General features: G+C 32.5%; 2 protein-coding genes across 3 annotated transcripts; one reads left to right on the top strand and one right to left on the bottom strand.

Annotated features, from left to right (window-relative positions):
- Nucleotides 1-1,222: 1,222 nt before the first annotated feature.
- LOC136274359 (uncharacterized) lies at nt 1,223-2,223 on the bottom strand. The gene has a single exon (XM_066080954.1). The coding sequence runs from the start codon at nt 2,185-2,187 to the stop codon at nt 1,237-1,239; it is 951 nt and encodes a 316-aa protein (XP_065937026.1). The 5' UTR covers nt 2,188-2,223; the 3' UTR covers nt 1,223-1,236.
- Nucleotides 2,224-11,315: 9,092 nt separating this feature from the next.
- LOC105345849 (WD repeat-containing protein 48) lies at nt 11,316-22,603 on the top strand. 2 transcript variants are annotated; one of them, XM_011454167.4, is made up of 18 exons: nt 11,316-11,431; nt 11,532-11,672; nt 11,901-11,976; nt 12,444-12,526; nt 12,994-13,123; nt 13,327-13,517; nt 14,268-14,492; nt 15,482-15,577; nt 15,956-16,046; nt 16,508-16,605; nt 16,989-17,096; nt 17,609-17,708; nt 18,260-18,334; nt 19,068-19,161; nt 19,426-19,549; nt 19,815-19,891; nt 20,581-20,755; nt 21,753-22,603. In XM_011454167.4, exons 1-18 carry the CDS (start codon nt 11,378-11,380, stop codon nt 21,846-21,848), a joined length of 2,034 nt encoding a protein of 677 aa, XP_011452469.3. In that variant the 5' UTR covers nt 11,316-11,377; the 3' UTR covers nt 21,849-22,603. The 2 variants fall into 2 exon arrangements, with proteins under 2 accessions (XP_011452469.3, XP_011452468.3); XM_011454166.4 differs by having other exon boundaries at nt 19,423-19,549; nt 21,753-22,602.
- Nucleotides 22,604-22,744: the final 141 nt, after the last annotated feature.

Consider the following 22,744-nt stretch of genomic DNA (forward strand, 5'->3'; position numbering starts at 1 on the left):
TAGAATTACAATTTTTTTATCCATTAAACTATCTGAAAGATAAGATTAGATGTGTTTATTCTTTTCGAATTTTAATGAATCAAGATTTGTTTTAAAATAACGTTAATTAACTACCGGGATAGTATTGTCGCTATCAAAGAATCTGATTTATCTAATTCATCTTATTTAACTCACATTTTATCAAAAATTTAGATTTAAATTTAAAAAATTAATTAAAAAGTAAATTCATTATTTTTGTGGTAAAGAAAATGACAAAGCACGCCTATAAAATATCATTTAAATCGATTAGAAATACCTTCTCTTTGTAAAAATCTTGATCTTGCCATTTGACAATTTTTTTTGGAGATTGTAATTTGAGTTGACGTAAATATAATATCAAGATTGTATTTAATTTAAAGAAAATTATATTAATCATTATTCAACTTATATAATCATGAGATTTTCGATTATATCATGAAATAAATGTCAACTCATTATGAAGATTTTATTAAGAATAAGCAGCAATAATAATAAAAGAGCGAAAGAAAAAATTGTGGAAGATGGTTTTTTCTTTTTGTTGCGTTTTTTTTTTTGGAGGGGGGGGGGGGATAATTTTGGATTTTTTTTATATGAAACTCTCATGCAACTGTTATCTAGAGTTTTTATAAGATTATATTATGAATGCTTCAGTTATCAAGATATTTCAGTAAGAAGTTGACGTTAGTTAGTAAGCAAATTGTAGCAATCTTGTTAAAAAAAAGGTTTTCACAAATATGCAACCGATGTAAACAGAAACACGGAGCAATGTGTACATAACAAATAATTGCAAGAACAGTGTTTCGGTGCCTATAAGTAGACAGTTGACATTCAATTTTTGGTTACACATTAGAGACACCATAATTTGAAAGCCTGTAAAAATTCCTGCTCACAACGTGGCTAATAGGAACATAAGTATGGACATGTACGACAGTTAGTATCACATGCTCATATGCTCTTTTTCTCTCATGTTTACGTTAGCTATTCACATTAACATATTAACATAAACAGATATTGTGAATCTCTTTGTTGTTGGTATAATCACTTGACTACCAAAGGTGTTTATACCTGATTAAAAAAATAAACAAATCCAATCCATTTTAGATAACAATTTAATTGTTATGAAATAAATATTTACAAAAATGCTAAACACAACAATAAACAAACTGTTTATAATAGTGAGCAGTATATTATCATTAACCTAAGAATATAGCACACACATCAGTCACTGAGGTCCCGCAGGTAAGGCTCGAACTCCTGGAGGAAGTCCCCTGGGCACTGAATGACGAAGTCGGCGATCGATTCAAGGGCTGAGAGGCTGTAACTATCGGCTGGCGAAACAATGACGGAGTCGTCTGACGGCGCAAAGTCAATGACGTCCTCTGGTTCCAAAATGGACTGAAGTTCTTCAACACCCGCGAAAATGTCTTCTTGTGAAAGTTCTGGTTCAATGGGTGAACAGGGAGCGTCTAGGGAAACCATACTAGAGTCCGAAACGATCCGAGTGGAATGTCCAAATTCGTGGATATCTTTGGAGGATGACACATCGGAATAACCTCGGAATCTTTCCATAGATGAATAACAGATTCCATGAACTGAGTCACTCTCGTCGTAAGTGGTATCGAACACACTGCAAAACGAATCACAAGCGGAACAGGCATCTTCATCTAGAATGGAGTCGTCTGTTGTGTGAGTCTTTGACGTTCTGGGCGACATGCTGAGGATACGGTCAATACCGAAGCTGAGTTGAGAGGACACAACACTGGTGGGTCGTTCAATACCGGAAGCTGCACTTGATGACACAACACCACGAAGCTCGATTTCCGGAACACCAAGATATTGATGAAGGAGGTTTGGCCATCCGTTGTGACTTTCTTTACGTGTCGTCTGCTTCCGGAACGAAGTAAGAGGAACAAGGGACAGGTCGACGGTCCACAGACTCTTGCCGCTGTTGTTGGGATGCCTCATCTTGACGAAGTGGGTGTTCTTTGAGAGGACGTTGCGGACCTTGTTGTACCAAGCTTTGTCGTTGCCGCCATAGACGTGAAACATGGCCTCCAGGGATACGCAGATCTCTGACAAGGTCAAGGCTTTCTGCGGGCAGCAGTGGATGGCGTAGATGACCATTGAAGACATGGTGTAGGGAGGGAGGGTGGCTTCTCTTGATGACATGATCTGAAAGTCAAAGGAAGCAAATGTTTAGCACAAATTACAGATATTTGTTAACATGAAACCCCAAAAAACCCAACAGAGTTAGTATATTCTATGGTAAGATAGCATTATTTGGGAAGGGGTATCTTACCATAAAAATATACAAACTCAGAAGCTGTTTATTTTCTGTGCTAGATTGTTGAAACAATAACATATTTAAAATACCAAGGGTCAAAATCGAATGTGTTGATATTTGTAGAGAAATTACGCTAAAATATTGATATGATTTCTCTATTACATTGTACATGTACAGCAATCTCTATCACATATACTGACATTTTACAAATACTATCGATACGACCAAGTTACCGGTTAGTCAAAAGTAATATTTTCATTGAGTATTAGTGCATTTTACTCTTTTTACTTATAAAAACGTCTGAGTTCTAAATTTAAAAAGTTTCCCACGTTTTATTCTGCATGGAGAAACATGTCGACTTTCGTAATAAGGGTACGTTGGCCGGAAATTACCGGTGCTGGGAATTACCGCTAGTGAATACAGATATTTACCGTTCCGGGAAATCTACTAATTTAACTAACTGGATGATACTGGAAATTACTGTGACACACAAGTCTTCGTTGTTTGATATATTCAATCTAAAACATGTGTATATAAAATAAGATGTAACAAGTTAGCATAAAGTCACAATTCAACATGTTTAGCAGTTTCACTGTAAGTATCATGAATCTTTAGAATTCACCAGATCCTCTACTTTCTTCAACATCCTTTAGCAAAATTTTGCAGTTTCAGTATAGGTTTTTCGTTCCATAGTTTTGTATATACAGATTTGTAATAAACTAAATATAACATAAACTTTAATCCTGTTGTCCTGCAAATGTTACAAGCAAATTCACACATTTTGTTTTTAAAAAAACCCTGACTCATGCATGTACTAAGTGGGGCTAATTGGCTTTTTCTAAGATATGCGTTAGATATCCTGAGGTAGCAACACGGTTACACGTAATTGTTCACAATGTTTTGGTGTATTATTCACATATATAAACAAAACCAAAAACTGAAACTCTTTGTTTCATGTTTATGACAACAGCACCTTTACCTGACTCAAGTCTGAATAAATACACCATGTTTTGAATATTCATAGTTGGTTTCTTAATGTATTACTGGCTAGCTAAAACTAAAATGGCTGTCAATATCCTAACAGATATATTAAAAAATATGAAGTATATAGTTATGCTTTATTTCCCAGTATTTCCCACCTTCCTGTACGTCTTGCCTTTTTCCTAACTCTGTGGTTTCATTAATATTCAAGAGTATCAATTTTCGTGGATAAAGTGAAAATCACAGTTTCAAGGATACGTAAATTCGTGGCCAATGACCCTTTCAATACAAAATGTTAATAGAAATTGCGTTTCAATGAACATTTTATTTCGTGTAATAACTTAACAACGAAATCCATGAAAACTGGTATTCAACGAATATTGATGAAACTAACAGTAACTGTTGATTTTTTAATGAAGAATTATCGTTATCAATGGGAAGGTTGGATACTATATTCTTTAGTAGTGTAAGAGAAAGAGAAATGAATTACATGTATTTTTTTTCACGTACATGTATATCATGAATTTATTTGATAGCTTCGGTCTATCCTATGCCTGTTGCCCGCAACATGGGGAGAAAATGTTTTCAAATGATAAACATGTTAAAACATAAATTTAACTGATAGATACTAGTAATTGAATCGTCAAAAAGTGTTGTGATTAAGAAAAAGGCATTGTCTTTCATATTTATCTTTAATGGCCGCTATCCCTACCATCCATGTACATAAGCCGCAGACATCAAATAAACAGGTCAGAATATGCACATTAAACAAGAAATAAATGCAAAAGATATATTTACACCCACGAAAGGAATACTGAATGTATTAAAGAGTTGTATTCAGCTTTAACTATATATTTGATTATATCTAATATATAGCAATGCATCGAAAAAAGAGCGTACGTGTATTATTGCGAAATATCGAGTTATTCAGATTTATATTTAAGACTATGATGCTTTGTCAACCATAGCAAAAAATTCACCACAAAAACTCAATTACTTAACATAATTAATAAGGGGGCTAGATAAATGCCAGCGACAGTCTTTTTCGGCTCAATTTGAGAAATGAGATGAGTTTCAAAAGAATTTATTTAGTTCGCTTATGGATTACTAGCATTCCATCAGAAGAAAATTTCTACCAAGGAAAACAATATCTATCAAATCTATATAGGGGAATATACTCATTCATTTCAGTGAATCTTACTGACAAAACGTATTTGAAAGGAACATGTAGTATAATACATGTACGATGGTTGTTCGGAAATTATTGAGACAACTCGAATGTTTTCTTTTCTAATTGACGAGTTTTGGTGAAAATTGGCATAGACACTGAAGAAATGCCAACAAATAATAAAACAAAGTAATATTTAGGGAATATTTAATATTTTGTTTACGACGGTAGATAAACAAATCGGTGATCGGGGTACCCGGCGCAGCCATGAACTCGGAGATTTAACAACTTAAACATCTAACTGTCTGTAGAATTACAGTTAATGATAAAAGGAATCAAATTAGATATGTTCATTTTGCTATTCTTTGCGACTAACTTTTTGATTAAGTTTCACTGATGTTCTAGTTAAATACAGATATGTTACACATATATTTACCAAACAATAGAAAACTGACTACGACTTTTCATTGTCAAGGCGGCGCATTGAAAACCGTCAAACCAGTGGAAATCTCAGAAGAAGACCTTTTAAGGCCAATCAATTGCTTAAAAAAGCTATACGATGACAAGAAAATGTATAAAGCTTCAGTTCGTCATATTTTTTCACCGATCGTATAAAAAAAAGAACTTTGAATCTTAAGCTTTCTGAAAATATAGTCTGAGAATCGGTTACATTTTCTGTTAGAATAGCACGTCAAAAATAACAATTATTTTGTCGGAGCAAGTTTAACCTGAACACGTATTTTAAGCGAACAGTGAATGTGACAAAGGGAACTTATTATCAGAACAGCAATGTTAACAAGGGAGACATGTTTTATTTCGGAACGTCTAGCCAGGAGAACATCTTCTAGTCAGCTGCTAGTTTAGCTGAAGAAACATAAACGGGGTGCCACTATACAGTGCAACATATATTATAACAATATATAAATTCGTCTAACTTTAGAATCTAAAGTTTAGATAAAGCTATCATATCAACACGGAAGCCTAGAGAGCTCATTCGAGATTCGAAAATACTACGACATTCGATATTCAATATCTACATTGTAGATTAACCAGCCAAATAAGAATCTGATAACCTGTTGCGACATCAATCTATTCTAAATAAAAAATAAAAATCTTTTGCACATGCTCTTACGTTATTTGATTTATCTTACACAGATTATTTTTATTTGCTTTCTTATATCAGTACTACAAAATAAGTTTCAAGTCATTCTAACGGAGAAGTCAGTTTTCCGACCCCCCCCCCCACCCCCACCCCCCGAAAATAAAAAAATCTCGTAATTTTATTTCTAAAACAAAAATCAAAACTATTTTTTAAATCTGAAATAAAGTACATCTAACTTGTAAATATACAGTCTCTTAGAAGAGTTAATTTTATTTAATTATGAGAATTATTCTATCAATCCAGTTTGTATTGTATGGGCACATATCCTTTACTGTATTTCATCAAATTAAATTTTATAAGGATAGTCCTGTACTGATAAAATAAATATGTATTAAATTAATTGAACTTAGGTATTGAAATAACGATTTATATTATCTCAAATGGAATGTAAGCAAAATGTTTCAACACAATTTCATTTAGGCCCTTGTCATAAAATACGGGGGGGGGGGGGGGGGGGGGGGGGGGTTGGTTATATCAATCGCAGAACATTTGATCAGCCAATGACGTGGCTTATGTTCTAAGTAATTAGGTCATATTAAGGTCAAGCTCTAGTATACGAAAATAACACACTGCACTTAAAAGACTATATACATGTATGGTATGGGCCTAAAATGGCCCCCTAAAATGAACATCGTTATTTTACTCTAATTCTTTGTTTTCCTTGTACAGATACAGAGATATATGTGATGTTTTAACATAATGTTCATTTTGATTCAACTGCCCACAATTTAGAAATATGACATCGTAAAGACAACCTTTCCCCGCCATTTTTGCATTTTTAGCATAAAACAGCTTGTTTTCAAGCAGTTTTTCTCTCAGAAAACATAGAGCGCATGCTTGAACAAGCAAAATATTTTAATCAGAGATGCATCTAGCCAAGGCTAATAAGTGACTTTTTTTTCCTTGTTCAAGCATGCGCTCTATATTTCCCATTCATGAAAAGGTAAGAAAATATAACATAACATTTTGTTGTACCAGAAACACTTTTAAAAAATGGCTAACTATGGGGGCCAAATTATCATATATAGTTCTTTGTTTTATGAATTCTTCTTCTGATGCTTCGTGGCAATAACTGGATTTTATGAGGTGGGTCGGACTATAATCTTAAGATAAACTCGGTGAAAAGTCGTTTTTTATCACTATCATTTTCAATGAAATTTGAAGGAAACGAGCCACAAATATAAAAATTTCATTCTTTTTGGGGTGAAATATATCCAGAATGCCTACATTCTCTCTAAAAACAGTATATCTCTAAAACGTACTTGACCTCTTGTGGGTTGTCTTAACAGTGTGCATATTGTAAAATCAAAACAATATATGTAGTTTCATGTATAACTGGCTAAAGTCAATAGTTAAAGAAATATTTAAAAATCAATTTGTACCAGAGTGGAGAAGTATAGTAGATAACTCACCAAAATGTATTAATTATAGATTTTTGAAAACAAATTTCAATTTAGAAAAGTGCATGTTTGTTGATTTTACCTATAAATCCATGGATCACGTTTAAAAATTATACGAACCTGTAACCATCGATTTCCAAATATAAACAGATGATGGAATAATATCGACAAAAATTAAATAAAATGTACAATGTGCGATTGTAATAGCATTGGGATGAATTTCATTATATTTTAGAATGTACACATTTTCGAAACGATAGAAAAATGTTCTTGTCCAAGAGATACTATGAAAACTGAAGTATGATAAAAATTTAGCGAGCTACTAAATACTTGTGATGTAAAAAAAAATAAATAAAAAACCATGTTTATTCATTAAGAAAAATTTCAAATTCTGTTCTTCTCAGAAAAAACCCTCCACAAAACCCTATGCAATTTTGTATACAGGGTGTCCAATAATATTTGAAACCATTTACTCACAATTGGTATCACAATTTTAAGAATGCAGAGTTGTTTATTCATGTGTCAATATTATTTTTATTATTATTTAGGTTCATTATTCAATAAATTAATACACCTATATCTGGAGTCTGTGTTGAAAATACAGTTTTAAAACGGAAGATACCTGCTTTGTTGTCCAATGCGTTTTGAAAAAGATTCAATTTAACCATAGAAATATGATGCAATTTTGTGACATCAAAATTCAATGAGAAACACATTTTTCTCCAAAACCTTTTTTATGGGGAAAACGTTTTACGTAGTATTGTTTTATTGTAGGCACAGTTTCCAAGTTTTGGCCAAGCATAATTTGGGCATAATTAATTAATATGCATTTCAAATGGTATCAGATATTCTGGAACACCCTGTACTAATAACTTTTTTTTTATCATTATTACCTCTACTGTACATTATGATCCTTGCCTGATTTTGTGTTCATTTGTACATTTGTACATACTTATTTAGAACCTCAACTACCAGTGAACTGGTCTTGGTTGAATAAAGAATTGAATTGACCTCTTCTTTTAAATGACATTGAAGTAAACTTTTTCCGCTCTCATCTTTTAATCGCTAAAATTTTGCTTGATATCATCTAATTATTTCTTAAGACACATCAAATATTATGAACGACTTAATTAATAAACTGTTTTGTTATTATTTTAATTTAGTCTCAATTAACGATTACTTCCTGTGGGTAATGATCGATCTACTAATATACAGTATATTAAATTCTTTTTTAATAGGCTTTTTATATTATCTATCAATTTTTTTTTGGGGGGGGGGGATCTTCAGAGAAACTTGAAAAATTGAAATTGCTAGAAACTAGACTTACATGCAACAGCTTATACAAATTGTTTTCATAAATTTATTGCAATTATAAAGAAAGAGCGGATAAACTATTTAACTATTTAAAGATATATTTATGAAAATAAAAAAAATAGTTTATAGATAGTAATTTTTATATTTTGATATATTTTTTAAGCCGATCAGGATTAAAATAAAAAAATGATTAAAATCATTCAAAAATTAAAAAAATATTTTCTAGCTACCGACAGGTCAAATCACATTAATTAACAAATCACTTTTAAAAGAAAACAAAAACCGCAAATTATGATTTAAATAACCTTGATTTTGTTAGTCATCATTGTTGATTGGTGGTTTGAAATTGAAAGGAATAAAAACTGAAAGGATTTCGTAGAACTTAGTTGATACCTGATCCATAATATTTTGATTCATATAGGCCACGTTTTTAAATAATGAACAAATTGCATGCATTTCTTCCTTCAAAATCTTTTAGATTTTTGCATTTTAAAAAATCTATGATTATATATACGAATGATGCAAAAACTGGTAAATAATTTTCTAGCCTACCAAAACAACGTTTTTGAGTTGAAAGCTATTACCTGTGTTACTACTGGCAACATAACTCGAATATTTTGTCACAATCTACTTTGTTTACCCCCCCCCCCTTAAAAAAAAATGAATTACTGCTAGTTTTTCACACGTTAATTGTAGTTCTTGAAAACGCTTCCTAACATGATTTTTTTTTTCAGGGTATAGATTTAAAATTCAAATAATTAAAAAATTATTAAATTAAAAAAAAAACACTTTATTTTTATATGATTTATCAAAATACACTCTCTAAATGTATTATACATGTAATTAAAAAATCATTTTTACTTTCCTGGTGTTAAAGTTTTACAAATCTATTTAATAACCACTCCATAACCATAATAAGCCTGATAAAGCGGGATTGTTTAATTTTTCTAATATTTTTCAAAGATAAAGTTACTTACCGATCAGAAGGTTGGAATCTTTTTATCTACACAGCAGTCGATAATCGAAGTTGATAATAAATTAATAATTAATTCCGCGTTCCTTATATTCATACGGAATATTTCATTATTTTCAAATAGGGGAATATCCATTATTTTGAAACGAACGCACTATTGACGATTATTGAAATTCCCCCTATTCCCTGTGAACTCGTCCATACCCTGGACTGACAGGGTGACCAGCACCCGACCTAAGGACCGCGGCGACACGGAGTTTTTACAGCGATTTGTCAGTGTAAGCTTTGGGGACCCGTAATTGTACATGTCTAGGGAATCCCCCTCATGTCTGCGCGCAGTGCACTGTCAAAACGTGTCAATTAAACATAGAAAGGGTTTCATTTAAAAAATCAAAATCAGAACAATTTAAACCAACAATTAAATAGATAGAAAATAGAGAAAAAAAAAGGGAAAACTAGAAATATACCTGTGTTACATTAAAAACGCGATAAAGATTATTTCAAACATTATATAAATTATTATTAATTATTAAAATAAGACTTAAAACAATTGTTTACAATCTACAAGTTAATTATTTTCTAATTAATTATTACGACTAAAGATTGGTATATAAATTATTGGTTATATTAATAATAAGATATTTTCGAATACAATATTGAATAATCATTTTGCACAACTTTTTAGTATGTATAATAATAGGTTAAACCATTTGTATAATCTCTGTATTTAATTAATATCAATATGAATACATTGACAAGTTTTAAATTGTACCCGGCAGGAAAAAAAATCCAACTAAATCAAAACCAGAGAAATTGAAAATTGAAAAAACAAAGAGGAGTAAAACAATTTTATATATCGATCTACATACACACGGCTACGTACACGAATATCAATATCGTGGGTTTGTACACTTCGTGCGTCGGTCCATTCATTAATTCAACACGTACATGTAACATAGATAAATATTGGATTGAAACCATGTCGCATTTTCTCTTCGTTAATTTACTTTTTTTCAAAATAAATTCTTCGTGAGCGCAGTGTCACATTTTTTTTCTTCTTCTAAATTTCGAATATTTCTTAGATAATACTAAAAAAACACACACAAAAATGACAGGTCTTGGTCTTATTTGAGCTTTACATTCACATGCACTCATTGAAAAAAAAAATTAAAAAAAAAAATTTCGACTCACGGAAGAGATTTTTTGTTTATGTACATTAAAATGCTTGATGCTAGGTACATGAATCTATTCTAAGAGCATGCACGGATCCAGAAAATTTTTCGGGGGATGGGGGTCCGAGATTTGTGTAACTTGCTGGGGGGGGGGGGGGGGGTCGGGGGGTCGGATGCATATTTTCGGTATGTTTACTCTGAACATTTCTGATAATTTAATTTTTCAGGGCTGGACCCCCCCCCCCCCCCCCCCCCCATATTATATGCAATCAAGTTTTAATTTCTTCATACTTTGTACTAAGTTATTTTTCATATTTGTCTTTCAAAGTGTACGATCAAATATTCTAGAAGAATAGTAGAATAATTTGATTTTCTTTATAAACTACATTTAATTTAATTCAACTTCTGTGTGAAATCAGGTAATCTTTAATCATATACAAATTGTCAACTATGTTTCAATTTCTTCCTTCCATTATAGTTCATAGAACTGGTATAAAAGTAAAAGGTTTTAACCTTAAAATATTTAGAGTGCTATCAACATATAGTTTTTACTTGCCTTCTCTAGAAAAAGCAAAGAACTTAATTAATTATAATTCCTAATACAAAATTTAAAAATTCATTAGATGCATAAATGATCAGTTTCCTTTTTTTTTTGGGGGGGGGGGGGCTTTTTCCAGATTTCTTTAATGCTTACTGATCATTGATGTATGATAGTATTTTTGGGTAATCACAGTATTTTACCATTAATTGATGGCATTTTTGGCGGTGTTAGATGGTAGCATTAGTTTTGATGCTTTGAGACTGGAAATTTTACAAGCTCAAATTACATTTCACTGGAGTGCAACACGAACGACTTATCTAATTTACATGTATGACGTCACACCTGAAAATAAAAACATGTATGTATGATGTCTTCTCATAACAGGGGCTCAGCTGGACAAGGAAAAAGAAAAACTCAGGTAAAGACTACACACCTTTTAACAATACGCCCCCAAAACTCAATGTAAATAGTATGACTCCAAGGATTTTGTGATGAGTTCGAATTTCCTCAACTTTCAGATTTCGTTTATCATCAGAGATGAAATTGAAAAATACAATCGATCAGGGGTAAATGCCATTCAGTATGACCCTGATCTACAAAGACTTTACTCTGCGGGAAGGGATTCCATTATACGGATATGGGATACCCAGGCAAAAGAGGTATGTCTCAAACTATTTGCCCTAAGCTAGACAGCCATAAAAACAAAAAAAATTTATCACAAGTATTTCAGTTGGTCAGTAAAATACACTGTAAAAGTGAAGAGCTCCCTGGACTGTTTGCTGTAAAATGTAGTAGAATCTCTCAGATAGAATCTTGTCATTGTAATTAAGATATTGCATAAATTGTGTTACCAGATTTTTGACTGTATGACGTTTGATTTGTTCCAGGATCCTTATTTGTTTTCTATGGAGCATCATTTTGATTGGGTCAATGACATTGTTTTATGCAGAGAAGGAAGAGCATGTAAGTAGTCACTTCATAGGTCAACAGGTCTGCATGGGAATATCAGGAACTTTGTTTACCAGAATGTCAGTGACAATTATATATGCATTGTTGTTTATGCAGTCTAAACTTAAGATGAAGAAAATGAAAATTTTTAAAGAATTGAATGAATAAAATGCTGGTGTTAATATTATTAAAGTTATAGACACAAACATATATTGCATACACTTATCTATAATTGTGAGTAAGTAAGTTTTCTTTCATCTGGTTAAATTAATGTCCCATTAATCTTAAATAGGGTCATTTCAATAGATGTATACCCTGCTATTAATTTCACTTCCACAGTGTAAAACAGATTTATTATTTCCAGAGATTCATAGAATTTTTGTAGACTCTTAAATTTTACTGTCTACATAATCATTTTTACCAAGATATGATGGTTATTGATATCATTTGCTACATGTTTAAGTTTACTGTCTATCTTGTAGTGATATCAGCTTCCAGTGATACCACAATAAAAGTATGGAACGCACACGAAGGATCGTGTCTAGCAACCCTTCGAACACATAAAGTAAGTCGCTTGATATATTAATAATTTAATTCTGGTTGTAATGCGCCTTCTGATTGGCTAAAAAAATATTTTATATGGTATAAAGAATGTTGCCTACGTCATAGTAAGACTAACGTCAAAAACATATCAATATGCCTGACGTTACGTTTGAATTTTGTACAATTTTACGTCATTTTAAAGGTGAAATAACTGTTTTTATCGTCAATGAAGAGTAAAAAAAAATTATATTATAAGCAATAAAGGTTAACTCTGTTTTCTTTTAAAGCTGAAAAAAACCTTTTAAACAGACTAAATGTACTATATCCATGATATCAAAGCTAATTAAAACATAGGAAAAAGTACCCCGGTATTATTTTAAACAAGAAAGCATTCCCCCTAAAATATAGTATATCCTGAAAATTTTGGACCATTTTCATGTATGACCGACTTCATGATGATACTATGCCATTGGGGTTATGTTTGTGCAGGACTATGTCAAATGTCTGGCGTATGCCCGGGACAAGGAGATGGTGGCATCTGCAGGACTGGACCGCTCCATTGTGTACTACGACGTGGCCAGTCTGGTGGCCCTAACTGTCAACAACAACACCACATCAAGTAGGTGGAGCTATATAACACATCAAAAAACAACACATGGAGTAGATAGGAACCACATTTCATTTCATTAGTATGAAATGTGGTAATGATGTATGAAATTTTGTGTTAATAATAAAAAAGTTATAAATTTCAACAATGAACTAAATTCAGACCCATGAAATGAAAAAAAAAAATGAAATGTGGTTTATCTTTCTGTGTGACAGTCTCGAGTGTGAGGGAGACTCACTCCATCTACAGCCTAGCCATGAACCCCTCGGGGACGGTGCTGGTCTCAGGGTCCACCGAGAACTCGCTCAAGGTGTACGACCCCCGGGACTGTGTCACCTGTCTGATGAAGCTGAAGGGACACACGGACAACGTCCGGGCCCTAGTGGTCAGCAGGGACGGCACCCAGGTCAGTCAGGGCTTTATATTTACATTTACTGTGGTTTCATCAGTATTCGTTGAATACCAATTTTCATGGATTTCGTTGTTAAGTTGATCCATGAAATTTAATGTTCATTGAAATGCAATTTCTGTTATCATTTTGTATTGATAGGGTCATTGGCCTCGAATTTACGTATCCTTGAAACTGTGATTTTCACTTTATCCACGAAAATTGATACCCTTGAATATTAATGAAACCACAGTAATTCACTTACATGTATTTTTTGCTTTTTCAGACAAGGCAAGAAGTTATTAGTGGTAAAATTTAAAGTTCTTATAAGCTTGTATCCTGGAAGCTAATCCAAGTAAACATTTGTATTGTATAGGATCAAAACTTTGATACATGTAGATCTATACTTTGCTTTAAATTCAATTATCTTTGATCAGCCAATTTTGAGTGTGTTTATATATTTTCAGTATGAAATCAAGATGGAAAAATGCAATCTTATTCTAAAGTAACTTTTCTCTCAGCTAATTAAATATGTGAGAACAATTGAAATACAACAAAGTGAAAAATTCGTCTATATAGTTTTTACACAGTCATGTATAAAATAGTCATAAATCATAATTGGTACAGAACAATTTAGGAATAAAAGTATGCCTTGCATATTCTAAATCACCATGGGGATTGATATAGAACAATTATCCAAATCTTTATGAATAGAAGTCATTAATTGAAAAGGCTTCTGATTATGATCATATGACAACTGTATTATAGTGTTTGTCGGGAAGTTCAGATGGAACAATTCGACTGTGGTCACTCGGTCAACAGAGATGTATCGCCACACTCCGAGTTCACGACGACAGCGTGTGGGCATTACAGGCCAATGACTCATTTACGACGGTGTACTCCGGAGGTCGCGACAAGAGGGTGTGGGCGACGGACTTACGTAATCCAGATCAAAGAACTTTGATCTGTGAGGAGAAAGCACCCATACTGAAGGTAAGGCTTACTGGGCTAAAAATAAAGTCCTAATACCTAACCTTCAATAGTTTGTGCATTGTTTTACTATTTTCTTTTGGGGTGTACATTTTAATGTTTTGCTGCCATAATAATAGGCACATGTACATTTTTACGCTTACTTTTTTGCAATTTTTAAATTGATGACTAAAAATAAAACATAAAAATATCTTTCTTCTGTTAAGCCATCAGGGTTTTTTTTAGGTCCCAAAAACAAGGGCCTGGGCCTTTCCATTTGGGAAACATAGCGACATTTGGATGTCTTACCTTACCTTTATTCTAAATAATTTCAAATAAGACATAACCGTATTGTTAGAAAAATATGTGTAAATAGGTTTAACCAGTTTTGCATCATCCAGTTTATTTTTTTTTTCTGTTATACTTTGAATTGTGTGACATGGTTGACAGTCACAATATGGCGCCCCTTATTTGGAGCATGCGGTTAAGATTTTTAAAACCCTGATCCCGATTTACTTTTCACGAATATCGGGACACGTTTTTTTTTTCTTAAACAATATTTGTTTTTAACTATTGGGAATTTTCTGTGATGAAATTGGGAAAAACATGTACTTTTTACCGTTGGGAATGGGGCCGAATACAGGCCCCCTACGACCCCTAAAAAAACCCTGGCCATAGTGTAGACTTGTGTAAAAAAAATGGTGTAAGGATAAAAAAAGGTCCTCTTGTTTTTGGAGGGATATTTTTATTGTATTATCTACAGTATATTTTTTTCATATACAGCAAGTACAAGTCATGCAAAAATAGAGAATAATCTCCCCTTAAAAGTCAGTTAAAGATCATTGCTACATGTACTAGCTGGTATCGTAATACACAGACAGTTAGATAGGGATGAGTTTGTATTGAAGGTGTATGAATCTAAAATGTATCTTCTACTATCATTGTGTATCATATATGCAGTTATTTGGAAGTCCTAGAATTTCACAGGCAATCCCATGTTGTTGATCTTTTAGCTTGAGCTGATAGAGGGAGACTCAGAAAATATCTCTCGCCCTGGTGTCACAGATTCCTTGTGGGTGGCCACCACAGATTCTTCCTTCAGAAACTGGGTTAGAGCTGTTTCATTTCATAATATTCATTTTAATTTTAGTTTCATTAGATGCATTTACAGCATATACATGCACGTATTTTTAATTAATTTAATCAACTGTGGTGTTAATTTGTTTAATTGAACGGTAATACATTATCAATTATTAATATATTTTTGTGTTTGATTTATTGTGTACGTTTTTTTGTCTCATAAAAGAAGTCATGTTAACAGGGATGGGGTTATTAATTCAATTTTTAAATATGTCAAGTAATTTGTCTTCTTAATCCATGCAATATTGATTCACTTCTGATTAATAGGACTAAATGTGTTCTCTAACATAAGTTTTAGCATGATTTTGATCTTTTAATGACATATAATGACAATTTATCTTTTTCAGTCCCTTGAGAAGGTACAGAATCAGATGTCAGGGGATTACGACCTTGACACAGTTAAACCAGTGAATACACAGCCACTCAAATGTGTCAAAGGTCAGTACCATGTACTAGTACATGTATCAGTCTCTCCAACTCTTATTTCAACAGGCAGTTGTTCACATCCAGATAAAATTTGGACTAAATTCAGTGAAAAAAGAATTTTCTGAAATATTTTGCAAATTTTTAATAGTTATTCTTTTTAAACACAGTATGTGAATATAGGATTTTCCTGATTTAATTTTCCTTCTCCGTATACCTTACACACTCTGCCAATATTTGTAGGAATTTGACTTCATGGGAAAATAAAAATAACCCACAAAATCCATCAATTTCAATTCTACATTGAAATCTAATGTTTCATTGTTTTAATGAAAGTGAAAAGGAATTGTTTAAATCTTACATAGATAATATATCCATTAAACTAAATAAAGCTAAAGTTTGCATAATATTAGTTGTGACAATTTACTGGTAAATTAATGGCATTTGTGCTTATTTTATGTTTTTTTTCTCTATAGGAAACCCCAGAATCAAACAGTACCATGTTTTAAATGACAGGTGCCATATTTTGACCAAGGACACAGATGATAATGTGGCCCTTTGGAATGTCGTAACTGTAAGTCCGTAATGTATGGAAAGTACAAAGTGTATATCTGATTGGCTTTGGATTAAGATAAAATCAAATTTGTTTAGCAATGCAAACAATTGTGTTTCTAAGAACATGTCTGATTGTATTTTTGATCTTGTTAAAATAATAGAAATGTCTGAAATACCTTCATAAAAAACTCACAGTCAGTCTTTCTTCTGTTACTTAATGAAGCAGGATCGACCATATGTTTCTGATAATGTTCAAATGCATGTAAATTTTTAAATAATTATTGAATAATATATCATTAGAATTTGAGTATTTTATTACTGTACAAGTTGCAATTAATAGAATATTTCATCTGACGTGTCAAATTATCATATCAAAATGCCAGCATCTTGTCTAAATTTCAGGCAAGGTTGGTAGAGAACCTCGGCAAAGTGAACTATGAGGAGGAGATCAAGAAGAGGTTCAAGATGATTTATGTCCATCACTGGTTCACGGTGGACCTCAAACTCGGGGTGAGGCCAGCTCACTATCTCACAGTCATTATAGACACTGCAAATGAACAGGAAATCAAATTGCTTTGTTTAATTGAAGTATTAGATTCAATGATTTTTAAAAAAGTCTGCCGGCATATTTGAAAGCACTTGACGTTTGATTGTGATTGCACATCTTATTAAATGCAAATTTGAGTGAAAGCTATGGACTTTTATCTATGTTTTTTAAAGACTTTCAAAGAGGTAAGATTGTAATTGTAATCAAATTCAGCCTTCATTTTTGGTGTGCAGAAAATATTTGCAATGTCTGCAAGTACCTCTCAATTAAGATATCACAAATATAAACGTAAAAAACATTAATGTAACACATGTATGTTGCCTCATTTGTAAAAACCTTTTATTTGCCAATCAGATTGATATAAGAGTTATTGGTGTTTGGAAAAATGAAGAAGTTACTTTTAAATGTGGTTTGTTTCACCATCACTCTGCAAATTTTAAATATCTAGGGACTAATCCATTGTGTTTTGTTACAGTTATTGACCATACATCTGGATGAATCCGACGTCTTCTCTGCCTGGGTATCCGCAAAGGAACTCGGATTCACCCCTTCATCCGAGAGTGTTGACACTAAATGTAAGTTAATAAGTCAGAGGACAGCTTGTTACGCAGTTATTAAAACATTTGATTTATTGGTGAATGTGCAAGATTTGGAAATAAATTTAAGACAATTTTTACTAGTAAAACCCATAGTAATGTTTGTCTAATCAATTCTGAGAGAGTTGTAAGACTAGATTTTCACTGGTGGCCAATCTTTTCTATATTTTCTTGTAAAACTTATATATATGATTCTTTTTTAATGCACCATTTTGTCCAAAAAGTAATAATATAAAGTCCTATTTTAAAGAAATAGCAGTCCCCCACTAAAGTATGTGACTGTATAAAAAAACAAATATGTATGAAAGCAGAAGGCATTTAGTTCACAAGCACTTCATTTTGAGTCTATGTGGTTTTATTGTTCTAAATTCATCTCCCTATGTCCTATTAACTGAATTGGCATTCAAAAGAAGGATCTATAGCATTTTGTTAAGGCTGTTTTGAAAGGGGTCTTTTTAAATCTATGAAGAATATATCATTATGTTAACGTAAGATAATTTTGAAGTGACTGATCTTTTTTTTTTTTACAGTTAATTTAGGTCAGAAACTTCTAGAAGCACTGTTTGAGCACTGGCCCCGGGCTCATTGGTTTGTTGAAAATGAAGGTAAGTTTATTAAGAATGAAGGTAAGCCTTTAACAAATCAAGCTGTGGTGTTCTTTCATAGGCGTCTGAACCACCCCCCCCCCCCAACCTCTTTTGCAAAGTTAGACCTAACCATTAGGCATATATCATGATAGAGGGTTCAGCCCCCCCCCCCCCACCACACTTTTTCTCGCATTATTGTTCCTAAATTTACCTTGAAAGATTGAGAAGTTGGATTCAGAGGCATACTAGCCCCCTAATAATAACAAACATTAAAAAATGAAGCTCAGCTTATCAAAAATCATGGTGAGTTGTTTTTAGTTCAAGATAAGCTCATTAAAAAAATACTTACGTGTTAGCTTTATAGCTAATGCTTAGGCAAATAAGTAATTCAATGACTTTGTTAAGATAATTATGAGAATCTAGCTGTAAATTTCAACACATTTTAAATGACCACAAATGATTAGTATTCATTTCAATTTATGCCAATAAAATGTCAAAACATGTATATATCTACTGAAATGATATCTCAATACCCCTCTTCAATATCAATCTTTACTTTTACTTTCAAATTGATTAAAAAATAGAATTTTATCTTATTCATCTGTCCAATCAAAGGATTTTACACCTGTCCTTTTCAAAAAAGAAAAAAAATCATACCAGTAACAAGAAAATAGGCTATATATATTTCTTGAATGTTCTCATATCTTGTTTTTATAAATATTAAGGAACTAGTTATATGTAAATATTTTAGATGGGATGTTGGTTAAGGTAGACAGCCCTGATTTCTCTGTACCAGACCACACCCTGATCATCATCTGGCACGGCCTGCACTCCTCTCACGGAAGGTAGGGGCAAACACGGCAGCCAAGTCTTATCAAAGTCTAGTGTAGACGAAAAAAGTATCATGCTTGTAAAATAATTACCGGTATTGGCATTCTTGCACAATCTACATCTCTGTAAGCTTTGTTATACACATAACTATACCATGCATTTTCAGATACAATGTATAACAATATATTTCAGAGTGAGAGAGAGAGAGAGAGAGAGAGAGAGAGAGAGAGAGAGAGAGAGATAATAATTGTAATTTTGTTTAATTTTTTTTGTAGCAGTGATGGAGAAAGTTTCAATTTCTACCGATTCGTATGTCGAGATGCTGGTGAGATGGACCAAATGAATGTTCCCAAGCATCTCAATGATTGGGTGCCACACTGGGCGGCAGAAATTATCATTCATGTAAGTCTTACTGCCTCATGTAAAGAGACTTATATGTGAAGTAGGCATTGTCTGAATCACATTTAGTACCTAGTAGTTTAGTAAGTTTTTTAAAAGATATTTTTTGCCTTAATACTGTAAATTTTTACTTTTCTACTTAAATATGGAAATGCTTTGTTTGTTACATATTTCATATTTTCAGAAGGTCAATTCAAAAGTCAATGTTTGAAAAAAAAGAAATCAATTAGATTAATTTGGTTTGTATGCTTATGTTATTTTGTTGCAGAAAAAGACACCAAAAAGCATCAAGCTAACCTTCTATCTCCTACCAGATCCAAGTACAGGCATCAAACCCATCAAAAAGTAAGAAGGAAAAGCTTTTCAGAAATCACATTAAGTCTTCTATAGCAGTGTGTAATTAATGATAGTGGTCCTATATAGACAAAATGCATTGACCCTTACTGCTAAAGGAAAGCCACAGTTTATGAAATCATGCATAGATATAATAGCACTGGCAATCAATGGTAGATGACATTTATATGTACTTAAAACTTGTTTTTAAATCTTATTGGTAATTTTTTTAATAAAATGTGTTCAAAAGAAGACAAATCATTTAAGAGGGCCATTTTCAGACAATAGCAGAATATTTACATTTATTTTCAAAGCTAAAATACACATGTATATGAATTTTTTCTTTTCAAAATACTGTTAATTCCTAATTTAACGCGCCAAGGAATAAATATCCGTGTAAAATCGTGAGAAGCATGTCTCCCAGATTTTAAAATCTCGCTTTAATTTATTGGAGGGATGTAAACTATTAAGGAATATGAGGAAAAGTTGGTGTTCACGATTTTATGTTCTTGCGATTTTGATGCATAATGATAGAATCGCGGAATTAAGTACTCATGAAAAATTAGGAATCTACAGTACCAATAGTTTTTAGCTTTTCAAGGAAGATGTAATGGTTAACATGTTGACCATCCAGCCTCCTTAAGATCAGAATTTGTGTATCTTCCATTAGATTTATCAATGATCTGCCTCCTCTCTTCCAGTGAAGCTCTCTCGGTGCCCAGTGATCTGATGCAGGTGAGGAAGGTGATAGAGCATGTGTACAAGTTCCTGCGGCAAGGGAACGAGAACGGACACCCGAGTGCCAACCACGACAAGGAGGTGCAGGATTTCAGTTCTATCGCCGGGGAGAAGGTGGAACTTCTGTGCAATAATCAGGTACAAAGCAGGCATCAGATGATACCGGTGGCAATTTACAAAAGAGCTTACAAATTGCATCAAAATTTTATAAAAAAAGTTAGCTATCACATGTTTTAAATGAAAACCACCAAAACATACTTTTAAGAATAAAAGTGCAAAGTATATTTCGGATTGATTATTGGCTTAAATTTCTGCTCAAAAGCCATGCATTTCTGAAAATACTTTTTGATAATTTTGGTAAATTTTTAGAAATACAAATACAAATATTTTATTGGCACAAGAACAATAACAATAATTGGCAAAGGCCTAATATATGCATAAATACTGTTAGGTATTGTTTTTATTACATATCAGTATAAAAGATATACCAATATATTTCACATTCACATTCATAAATCATGGTGTAATCACACGCTTTTTGCCCATTTGTAGTTGCAGTACTTTAATTTTATTTTTAAATGGATTTTTTGACTTGGATTTCTTATGAGTTAATCATTTCAAACTGTATATTTTATCTTTGGTAACATAGCATATACCAGCTGTTATAACATATGACTTAATTTCACAATTAACCAATCTAAGCACGTTTAAAATGTAGACAATCTTTTACAAATACGGTCAAAGAGACACTGTAAACCTATTACATTTGGCCTTGAATTCTAATATGCGGTTTTTGCGGCTGCCGCTAAATCAAGTCCATTGTCAATTGTCAGTCATGAATGTTAATTATAGGCACATTCAGGAATGAGCTTAATCCTGCTGAAAAAAACATTTTCCACCAAATATCGTACTTTCCAAATGTTTACAGAAAATTTGATGACAAGATTGTTGGAACAAATTTTAAAGACTACATGTATTTAGTTCTCACAAAACTTGCAAAATCTTCTCACACCCAAATAAAAGTTGATTACCATAACTCTATCAAATGATGAACTTCCTTTCAACAAATACTTTGTTGAGTAGGGCTGGGAATGTTGAGTATGTGGATTTTGCAATTCTATTTAATATATTTCAGGTCCTTAATGCTACAATGGATCTACGTACTGTCAAACATTTCTTTTGGAAACAAAGTGGAGACCTAGTGTTACATTACAGGATTATCAAAAGATGATAGAGATCTATTAGAGACATATAGAGTACATTTACAGTTTAATCCATTTCTTCAGAGGAGAGCCCCATCATTTCCATTCTGATTATTATTCCATACTTTTCTAAAGTATCTAATCGGAGACTGTACAAGACTCGTAGGTTGTTAGGTGGCCCAGGGACCATTGTTCAATTCCAGAATTTTATGTCTGAACATGTGAAATATTTATATACACATGTAAAGCAAGTTTTACATGGCCCAAGGACCATTGCTAGAATCCAGGATTTCGAGGCATAATAAGTGAAGGATTTGTGTGTAATATGTGAAAAGTGAGTTAATTCTAACCACGTTAGATGCTGACAGACTGGATTGGTGTTTATTCCTGGAATGGTGACGAGAAGAAATTTATTAGTTTGACCATAAAATGGTTGTACGAAGAGCCAGATCTGTGATTATAATGATTAATAACATTTTTTTGTGATTTTGTATTCTTGGTCATTAACTTCTATTATTTGAATCTGTTGACTAGTTTTTTGAAGGAAGAATATTAGGACTCAAAAGTCTAATGGTGTGTCTCCTAAAGACTTGCCACAGTAAAGTTACATGGCATTGCACAACCCAAACTCTGATGTTGCCAGGAAAACCAGTCATTCTATCTTCAGCTGTTCTTGATGTTTACTTTTCAGAATTTAAAATCAAACTAATAGAAATAAAAGCATTAGAATTTTAATTCCATTTAACTTGAAGCATCAACACACTTTCAAAGAACCTAGACACAATTTGAGTCAAAAATTTCAAATTTTATTCTTTATCAAATTTAAAATTCAATTCTTGAGTTACAAGCAAACTATTGAATTTACTTATGTGTTGTTTTGGTATATGTTCGATCAAATAAATTTTTTTCATGGGGGTGGGGGGGG

The sequence above is a fragment of the Magallana gigas genome, chromosome 4 (assembly GCF_963853765.1).
Source record: "Magallana gigas chromosome 4, xbMagGiga1.1, whole genome shotgun sequence".
In the NCBI taxonomy this organism is placed as follows: Eukaryota; Metazoa; Mollusca; class Bivalvia; order Ostreida; family Ostreidae; genus Magallana; species Magallana gigas.

What these genes read in the sequence shown, in the direction of transcription:
- LOC136274359 (XM_066080954.1), bottom strand. Translation starts at nt 2,187, where the DNA reads ATGTCATCAAGAGAAGCCACCCTCCCTCCCTACACCATGTCTTCAATG.
- LOC105345849 (XM_011454166.4), top strand. Translation starts at nt 11,378, where the DNA reads ATGATGTCTTCTCATAACAGGGGCTCAGCTGGACAAGGAAAAAGAAAA. An exon ending in GCCACTCAAATGTGTCAAAG is followed by an intron (nt 16,047 to 16,507) that starts GTCAGTACCATG and finishes TTTTCTCTATAG; the next exon opens with GAAACCCCAGAATCAAACAG. An exon ending in CCCTTTGGAATGTCGTAACT is followed by an intron (nt 16,606 to 16,988) that starts GTAAGTCCGTAA and finishes TCTAAATTTCAG; the next exon opens with GCAAGGTTGGTAGAGAACCT.